This window comes from Rosa chinensis, chromosome 2, assembly GCF_002994745.2.
Source record: "Rosa chinensis cultivar Old Blush chromosome 2, RchiOBHm-V2, whole genome shotgun sequence".
Lineage (NCBI taxonomy): Eukaryota > Viridiplantae > Streptophyta > Magnoliopsida > Rosales > Rosaceae > Rosa > Rosa chinensis.
This window is the reverse complement of record NC_037089.1, coordinates 10,499,893-10,510,205: the sequence shown is the minus strand read 5'-3', so window position 1 is coordinate 10,510,205 and position 10,313 is coordinate 10,499,893. Positions and strand designations below refer to the sequence as shown.

General features: G+C 35.8%; 2 protein-coding genes across 2 annotated transcripts; both read right to left on the bottom strand.

The window, feature by feature from the left end:
- Window positions 1-7,685: 7,685 nt before the first annotated feature.
- On the bottom strand, window positions 7,686-8,277 carry LOC112190091 (GDSL esterase/lipase At5g55050). Its single transcript, XM_024329518.2, has 2 exons — window positions 8,035-8,277; window positions 7,686-7,948 (listed from the first exon to the last, which is right to left on the bottom strand). Exons 1-2 carry the CDS (start codon window positions 8,275-8,277, stop codon window positions 7,691-7,693), a joined length of 501 nt encoding a protein of 166 aa, XP_024185286.2. The 3' UTR covers window positions 7,686-7,690.
- Window positions 8,278-9,017: 740 nt separating this feature from the next.
- On the bottom strand, window positions 9,018-9,778 carry LOC121051598 (GDSL esterase/lipase At5g55050-like). The gene is made up of 2 exons (XM_040514219.1): window positions 9,494-9,778; window positions 9,018-9,272 (listed from the first exon to the last, which is right to left on the bottom strand). The coding sequence occupies exons 1-2, from the start codon at window positions 9,747-9,749 to the stop codon at window positions 9,118-9,120; spliced, it is 411 nt and encodes a 136-aa protein (XP_040370153.1). The 5' UTR covers window positions 9,750-9,778; the 3' UTR covers window positions 9,018-9,117.
- Window positions 9,779-10,313: the final 535 nt, after the last annotated feature.

The window sequence follows — 10,313 nt, the reverse complement described above, 5'->3', positions numbered from 1 at the left end:
CCTTGTCTAGGTTTGGCTCATGTTTTTACAATAATTGAGTCAAATCTTATTTCTGTTCCTTCAAATTCCTGGTGGTATGACACCGGTTCTCCTATTCACATCTCAAATTCCTTGCAGGGCTTCGTAAACCGGAGAACTCCAAGTAGAGATGAAGTCAAAGTTTTCGTAGGGAATGGAGTCAAAGTTGCTGTTGAAGCCATAGGAACTGTTCACCTTAAGTTAGAAACTGGTTTCGTTTTGATTTTAAAGGATGTTTTGTTTATTCCTTCGATGAGAAGGAATTTAATTTCCCCTGTCAGACTTGTTAAGGATGGTTTTAATTTTACTGTTTCTGAAGAAGTAAAGTTTTTCCTTAATTCAAATTGTGTTGGTAGTGCTTATCTTCAAGATGACATGTGGCGTTTGAGATGTTCTTATTTTGTTGATTCTTATCTCATAGAGCAATCTATAGGTTCCAAAAGAGTCTTAATTAATGAAAATTCCTCTTTTCTATGGCATAAACGTCTTGGACACATATCCAAAAGACGTCTTCAACAGCTTGTTAAATCTGGAATACTTCCAGCCTTAGATTTTTCTGATATGGCAATCTGTGTTGATTGCATAAAAGGTAAAATGACAAACTCCAGAAAGTTAGGTTCCACACGTAGTTCTAATCTTCTAAAACTTATCCATTCAGATATTTGTGGTCCTTTTAATGTCAATACCATCTGTGGAAAAAAGTATTTTATAACCTTCATCGATGATTTTTCACGGTATTGCCATATCTACCTACTTTCTGAAAAATCTCAAAGTCTTGAAGCATTTAAAATTTACAAAACTGAAGTTGAAAAACAGTTGGAGAAATCCATTAAAGTGGTTCGATCCGACAGAGGAGGAGAATACTATGGCAAATATGATGAGGCAGGACAACATAAGGGTCTGTTTGCGAAGTATTTGGAGGAATGTGGAATCATTGCATAATACACAACACCAGGTACACCATAACAGAATGGGGTTGCAGAACGTAGAAATCGTACGTTGTTAAACATGGTCCGAAGCATGATCAGCAGAAGTAGTTTACCAATTTTTTTGTGGGGTGAAGCACTCAAGACTGCGAATTATATTTCTAACCGTGTACCTAGCAAAGCCGTTGATAAAACACCATTTGAAATCTGGAATGGTCGAAAACCGAGTCTTATGCATTTTCGTACCTGGGGATGTCCAGCAGAGGCTCGTCCTTACAATCTAGAGTAGAAAAAGCTAGATCCAAGAACCATTACTTGCCACTTTATTGGCTATCCTGATAAATCTAAAGGTTTTAAGTTTTATTGTCCTAGTCACTCCACTAGGATAATTGAAACTAATAAAGCCAAGTTTCTTGAGAATCATATGCCATCTACTGTTCAGGATTTTATTTTGGAGGAAGAGGGTGAAGAAGCTATTCAAAATCCAGTAGAAAATGCTCCAGCCATTCCAGCCATAGTATACCCTTTAGTACCAGAAGATCCTGCTGTTCTTGATAATCAGATTGTTGAGAATCCCATTGATTTTGAACACCAAGATCTTCCTCCTAATCAAGTAGCCATAGCACAACCAGAAGCTGTTCCAATAAGGAGGTCTGAAAGAGTTTGTAAGTCTACAATTTCAGATGATTATGTGTTATTTCTTCAAGAAGTGGAACCTGAAAAGTTTAGTACCTATCTTCAAGAGGTCGATTTTGATATCGGCGAAGAGGATGATCCAATCACTTATAACCAAGCCATCAATAGTTCCCAATCAGCTTTATGGACAGAACCAACGCATGCAGAGTTAGAGTCCATGAGAGATAATCACGTGTGGGAGCTAGTTGAACCAGCCCCAAATCTCAAGCCAATTGGGTGCAAGTGGGTTTTCAAAACAAAGAAGAACTCAGATGGAAGAATAGAAAGGTATAAAGATAGGTTGGTGGCAAAGGGTTTTACTCAAAGAGAAGGAGTAGACTACCATGAAACTTTTTCACCGGTTTCAACCAAAGATGCATTTCGGATGATTATGGCATTAGTAGCTCATTATGATATGGAGCTACATCAGATGGATGTTAAGACAGCTTTCCTTAACGGAGAGTTGGAAGAAGAAATCTATATGAAGCAGCCACAAGGTTTTGAGGAACAAGGAAGTGAGCACATGGTTTGTAGGCTCAAAAGGTCAATTTATGGCTTAAAGCAAGCTTCAAGGCAGTGGTACTTGAAGTTTGATTCGGTTGTAACTGAAAATGGTTTTGTGGAGAATCCTCGAGATGAATGCATTTATTTTAAGGTTTGTGGGAGCAGGTTCATTATCTTGATATTGTATGTTGACGACATTTTATTGGCTAGTACAGATATGAAACTGCTCTTAATGACTAAAGCATTCTTTTCCAAGTCTTTTGAGATGAAGGACTTGGGAGAAGCATCTTTTGTGTTGGGAATCAAGATCACAAGAGATAGAAAACGGGGCTTGCTGGGAATTTCTCAAGAGAGTTACATAGACAAAGTGCTAAGGCATTTTTCTATGGAAAATTGTGCTGGTGGAGATTTACCAATGAGCAAAGGTGACAAATTCAATAAGTCACAGTGTTCGAAGAATGATTTTGAGAAGAATGCCATGAAGAACAAGCCGTATGCTTCACTCGTAGGAAGTTTGATGTATGCCCAAGTTTGTACTCGCCTGGATATAGCCTTTGCTGTTAGTATGCTTGGTAGGTATCAAGTTAATCCAGGAGAGATCCATTGGACAACGGGCAAGAAAGTTTTGAGATACCTGAAGAAAACTAGAGACTATAAGCTAGTGTACAGGAAAGGTGAATCATTAGATGTGGTTGGGTATTCTGACTCAGATCATGCAGGTGATAAGGATGACTTGAAGTCTACTTCTGGATTTGTTTTCCTCATGGCTGGTGGAGCAATATCATGGAGTAGTTCAAAGCAAACTAAGGCTACCTTATCTACCATGCAATCTGAATTTATTGCATTGAGTCATGCCACTACTCATGCAGTTTGGTTAAGAGATCTTATTCGCTGCACTCAAGTTGTTCCAACCATAGAAAGACCGATGCCTATCTATTGCGACAATTCTGCTGCAGTTTTCTTTGCAAAGAATAACAAGAGGTCTTCTAGCTCGAAACAAATAGAATTGAAGTTTCTTCATGTAAGGAAGAAAACTGAAGAGCTAAAGGTGGTTGTTGAAGACATCAGGACAACAGAAATGATTGCTGATCCCCTCACCAAACCAGTGTCTGTTTCAGTATTTAACAAGCATGTTAAAAATATGGGATTAGTTGATAGCTTTAATTCCGTAGAATAGTGGGAGCATATCTCCAACTGTTCGTCTGTTTGTTTCCTTTTTGTCTGCAGATTTGGTTTATATTGATTGTTGCAATTTGATACAATTGGTTGTTTCTCATTAATATTGGAATGTATTGTCAATTCTGCAATTGTTTAAAGATTATTTGATTGCTAGTATCTGACAATTTATTGCTGCAGCTCAAGTCTTGAATAGCTATTTGAAAGATCATTGTCTTCAAGTATTTGATCACAATGAATTGAAATGTGTTTTTCATTCTGGAAACACATCAGCTTTATTGGAAGCATAAAGGGCTTTTCTACAAAGCCATAAGGTGAGATCATGATATGAGACGTTAAGTAATCACATTCAGTTACTCTATATCAAATATTTTCATATCTTGTGGTGGCTCATGTGAATGCAAGTGCTGATGCTATGGACATAAGGTGCTATACAAATTGTTGCATCAGATTTCTTATGATCTGGTTTGAGTGGCTATGTTTGACAGAGTCTTGAAGTTAGGTTATACTGTATGTATTGTCCATGTTGACTAAAGATTGGTTTAATTTGGTTTTGGATTGATATCTTTATTGTGTATTATATGATAGTCCAAGTGGGAGAATGTAAGAACCTAATTGGACATATCATCTAATAATAAAGTTTACACAATAATTATATGTGATGTCTTACAAATTAATCAATGGATCATATATGCAGTAAATCAGTGGCTATAATGTTGTGATTGATGTTCTAGATTATGAGCCTAATAATATGTCTTAAAGGATATGAAATCAAGTGACTTAACCACTAAGGAGGTGCATATGGTAAGTGATAAATTCTCTTTGATGGGTGAGTTCTATCACATGGCACCTATATAAGTCAAGGTCCCTGTTCTCCCAATTCTACCGGTTCACAAGTAATCTCGCCCCATTGAGAGATAGAATAAATCACTGTTGGAGAGAGCAGAAAACTTTGTCTTACCGAATCCTTGCTTGAAGATGATGGACTCCATAGGTATTCATTCTATCTACGAATATTTATAGTCATTCAAAATGTTTTATATTTGTATCTCTATCTCTATGCAGATTATGGCATGTTGATATTTACTACATGATCCAACAGGGAGGTCTCGGAAATGAACAACCAGGTAGTGTTAATGTTGTCGTTGTCGCGACCTCTATATTAACAATGAACGACTTGATTCTTTTCTGGCGAGTTTGCCTAGTGATAATACCCATGCACGTGTGTTTATATGTGTGTGTACTCTTGCTGCAGAGATCCTAATTCCCTAGAATATGAACAAACTAAAAAGTTAATTAATTAAGAGCCATACCTAATGCATGCCCTAGCTTAATTAATTAGTCGACCTTACTTGTGTTATTAAACTGAGATCCCTTTTTTTTCTTTCTTCTTTTATTAAACGTAGCTCGACGTACTAGGGTTTAGCCTCGACGTACTGATTCAAGCCTTAATACTCGGATACGAGTTTATCGATGTGAATCGAAAATTTGAAAATGTACATAGAGCTTGACTAACTAATGACTGATTTGCATATTCTATAAAAGACAATTTTTAGGTTCACCTGTAGGGTGAACGAGTATATTCACCCCATTGTCGATTAACATATTTTTACTTAATAAATTTATAATCCAACGGTTCATATAATAAATTAGCCTTTAAAGATCATCTCTGTAAAAAATCAATCGAATCGGAAATCGTTTAATTATCTAATTGAATCAAACAAATGGATGGTTCTAACAACACTTACTACTGTTATGATGAACCGTCCATGTATTTCTTTGAAATGATAACTAAAAGGTCTTTAATTTGATTTATTTTTTACAGAGCTAATCTTTGTATTACGTTATACAACATGAATGGTTGGATTAGAAAATTATAAAGTTATTATGCGTTAATCGCAAGAGAGGGTGAATACACTTATTCACCCAAGGGGTGAACCTAAGAATTGTCCTTCAATAAAAGAAAGTTCAAGCACCCAACTTGATTAATCCTTAAACGCGATAAACTTTAAATTAGAGTTGCGGCTCAAAATTAATTTTTTGTTGGTTTTGAATTATTTACATCGTAAGGCTTTGGGAAACTTGTTCTAATGTATCTAAGACTCTTGGAGATTTTCTTTAGAAGCAGTGGTTTAGGATTAATAAAGATCCTATTATTCTAACAAAAAATTTGATTGAGGCTCTTATTGGGAGTCGGACTAACTGTGAGCCTATGAATAAGCATTCAGAGATATTTCTCTAGTGTGTGCACTTTTAGAAATTGGAAGACACCTTTAGGGAAGATGTGAGGGTTTGAAGATTCTCACATTCTAGGTTGAAAGAGACCCACTATGGAGGGTGCCCTTGAGACATTGCGTTTAGAGAATGGGTATATTTGGGAGTTCTCTATTGAGAATTGTGTTGTGAGGAGAGAGATTATTCTAGAGTAGGAAGAACCAAATTGTACTTCAAGTTGTAATCTTCTTCTTGTCCAGTGGATCGATCATCATCATCATTCGGCCATCATTTGGACTGAACCTCGTCAACAATTTGTTCTGTTTGTTTGCATAGTTTGTGATTACTATCTTCATTCAAGTTTGATGTTGGGCTAGAGAATTCAGAAAATGACCCGAATTTTCTAACATTTTGTATATCAATATACCATCATTGTCCCTCGTAGCACCTTGAGCTTCTCTTCATTTTCAATTATAGAGACAAATACCTGAAAGATCATGGTTTTTGGCTGGAAAAATATGAAAATTACAAACATATATGATTGTTGGTCCTTCAAATTGTTGTCTTTGTTTCTTTAATTAGGATATACTTCTTCGTTAGTTTGGAACGATGCCAGCTATGAGAGGTTTTCCTCCTCGTCGATCTCCTTTGATCATTATTCCTTTTAGTAATAAAACAAAACCACTGACAAGGTTGTCATAGGCAGTCTCTTTTAATGATCGACATTGGTAATTAATAAAGAAAAATCCTCATTATGCATGGGTGATAGTGTGACACCCTCTAGCTAGTATCAATGCTACTTAATTTGTCAATTTCGTTCAATTAGGTTGTAGGAATTAATAAGGAGATTGAGGTAGTAAATAATTCTCTGTTTTTCGTACCAATAGGTAGGAGAAATATTGAAACTTGAGTGTAAGATCGAGCAACTTCCCTACACCCACCCCATGCAATCACACATGTTAAAAAAAAAAAAAAAAAAAATTAAAGACAGGTGCCAATAATTGTATTTTGTAAATTCTATATATATATATATATATATATATATATATATATATATATATATATATATATATATTGTAGGTCTGACGCCTACAGGCATGGTATGAAACTTTTTTTATTTTTCGGTTACATGGAGGGCTAAAAGCCTGAAAATTTAATTAAGCAAGTACAAATCTTAGTCTCATCAGTAGACTCTCTTTATCTTCTTAAAGTCTCACACTATCTACAACCTATATGATATAAAACTTTCCGAACAAAATGAAGACAACACCTTGTTGCATGGTTTATAATATTATCATTATTATTAATATACACACGTACGGATATTTATCATGGCCGAAGGGCCAATTCAGCAAAACTCATGGGCACCACGGATGATTTGTCACCATTATAAAGACCAAAGGCTGCGAGATTAGAAGCGGTCTGTGTTGGATGGTACCGGTCCCAAAACAAGTGGGTTGTGCGATTTTCACACAGATCCGAATCCTGTTTACATGCGTGCTTTGCTTTCAACTGTCCTTTTCCACAGCAAGCTTTTTTCATCTCGGTAAAAACTATAAGAACATAAACTTTGTATATATCATCAAAATGCTTTAAAAAAGAATCAATTATATCAAATTTTGATTAAATGCCTTTGATCAAGGGTCTATCAATATTCAATGCCAATATTTTATTTCTAAATCCATTAAGTAGGGTTCTGGTAATCTTTAGGGTTTATGATGACTATGGGTAATGATCAAAATGCCTCATGTGGTAGAACAAGCAAGTCAAATATACATGCATGCAGATTATATATAAACTAGCCTAATACTCTATGCACGTGTTGTTAATGAATGGAAGAAGAGCGTGAAAATTTCCTTTTTCCTTATCACCTACTTCTTCAATATCTTCATATTATGTATCTATTTTTTTATTTATTTCACGATGTGAATTATTTTAAATGATTTTCTAGGATATTTTAGGTAATTCACAATTTGGTGAAGCCTAAGCTCTTGACTGTATAGTATATAAATAAATAAATATATAGATAGATAGATATATGTATATTCAATATCATAAAAATTTTTTTTATCTCTAATCCATAGCAAAAAGTTTTTGGCATGAGTTAATATATTGTGAGAATCATATATATGTATAGCAATAATTTTCTCAGCAAGCATATATGTTTCAATACATCATTAATTACCAGACTGATCGGGGTTGTCGATAATATATTTTGTCATTTTGTATGAATCTCCAAGTGCATACATCAACCCCTCACACTCTGAACTCAACTTTTGCAAGAGACGTAGGAGTGCAGTGTAGAACAACTGAGCATCCACATTCATGGCCTCGAAACAATCACCAGATCTACTCGAATTACGTTGACACGGACAGCACCCAATTGCCCCAACACTAATAATCCCAAATCTTCTGGCTCCTAGCTCATATAAATTCTGCAATTGAAATAAACAAATTAAAAGTTCAGCTTTTATTTTAGAATTAAGATAGCTAAGGAAAGAAGAAATATGTAGTGACAGACCCTTAGATGAGTTTCGTAGGTGGAGATGAGAGTGGCGATGTAGTTTTGCCCAATAACAATAGGGTTACTAGTGTAGTTATAATCAAAATGTTCGAATATGTCATTGCTTCCGACGCTGATGATGAAGAGAGACTTGGAGATATTAGCGACTGCACTCGCACCCAATAATTCTGAAATATGGCTGCGAACAGTTGCAAATTGTTGGACTTGTTCTCCAAAAGAAATCACCCTTCTCTGTAACATTTTTTTGTAAACATAACCCACAATTAATGTCGCAGAAAAATTGCTAATGAGTATTCTTTTTTTTTTTCAATGATAATTATTTTTTTGGAGCACATGCAGTATATGTATCGGGATTCATATTGTGTGTGTATATATATAGCAAGGTGGTGGCCGGACACGTGCATGGTGGCCGGTTCGATCCCGGTGTTTTTCTTGAGGTGGAACGACGTTAAAAGCAGACTCATCTCAAATTTCAGTCCTTCCTACCGGCCATCACGTTTCCATGGTCGCATCTCACTGATGAAGCTCGACATAGAAGATTTTTCTTTTTCTTTTTTCTTTTCTTCTGGGTTGGTAGTTTGGTAGTGATCTCCTCTAGACTTCTCTGCTAATCTCTGTCTCTTAGATACATGTCCTCCCTTTTTGAGTTTTCTGGGCATCAGTTTCTCAGCTAAAGGACTTTTCTAATTTCTGGGATCAGTTTCTGGGCTCAACTCTATTAATTGGAAATTCATGTTTGGATTTACATATCTGTTTGGGTTTGCTTGGTTGTGATTCAATTAGAAAGCTTCACATCAGGTACTCCAATATTAATAGAGAACTGTTCCATTCTTGTAGATGTTTGATGCTAGCAAGCTTACATCATTTAGATTAAAGAATAAACATAGGCCATTTGAGACCTTTTTGGTGTTCTCTGGGCTACGAGATCCTTGGGTGTTAGGAAGATGATGCAGTAGTGGGTGGGGCTGCGTGCTAATGAGTTTAGCAACTCAACCAATGGTTGGCTGCGCATTTTTTCAGCTTGTCGGACGTCCGCTCCTGTATATATATATTACTAACAAGAGTTTGATAGAGGAGAAGCTAACTTACATACTTCTTTTGTCCTGTAGAATACAGAAGTCCTGACCCTCCTGAAGCAAAATTGATTCCCTTCGTCTTGATGAGAAATTTCGCAATATTGCTGTCCGAAAAAGAGAGAAAAGGCGGCGGGCTTTCATAGAATTTCAGATACTGGGCTAATGAGCCAGCAGGCCAGATTAAAGAAATTAGTAGAGACCAAAAGAAACTTGCCCAAAATAGTTAATTAAGTAGCTAAACAACACCAAATAGCTAATGAGTGACCAGAGTAAAGAGATTTTCATGCTATATGTGCAGTTGATCAAGTGCAATAAGAACGGCTACGTACCACAAGCACTATACTGTCACTAATTACAATCAGAAGCAAAGGATTGAATACCTAGATAATCAATAGTGTTGAAACCGTTGCTAAATCTCCCAGTTGGTCTAGATTGAGGAAAATCAATCCCGTTATAAGGGAAATCGGCCCGCGCCCTAGAACGGGGCAAATAATTGTTGGTTCCAACATCAGCTGTGGAGTCACCAAATATGTAAAGTGCTGGCACAGATGGCTGAGAGTGTGAGACTTGCAATCCAAGTATGCCGAGATACACAATAATATTGAGCCAAAGAGAAAACATTGCAGACTTGGCCATGGTAATTGTACTAGCTAAGCTGGCTAGTGTTGCTGATACTCTGAGCTATGCTTCTGATACGAAGCTACCGTGGTTTAAATATAGCAATTTTACAGGACAAGTTAAAAATGAATGAAGAATGTACTAGAATGGAATAGAAATATACTAAAAATGGTCATCATCCAAAGTTGTAATCTGGCTGGAAGTACTTGGAGCCGCATCTTTATATATGTACAACTGTACAAGGAAAAAAAAAAAATATATATATATATATATAATATATATATGTATGTATGTATGTATTTATAGAAAGGGTTTTGTTTTGATTTTAGAGGCGGAATTTTCTAATTAACTATCGATTTAACCAAATGGATGACTCATACTTAGCATTTTCTATAAGATGCACATTAATCTGTGCTTCTACCCTTGTTAAACATGATTTTTAAGCTATTATTTTCCAGTGTGCTATCTTAATAAGTGAATTGATCAGTTTTGCTTTCGAGTACTACCAAGTATTGAGTGTCTTTCTAATTTTCTTTATTTTATTTCTAAGGTTGATAATTGGGAAAATCAAAGTGGATCGAT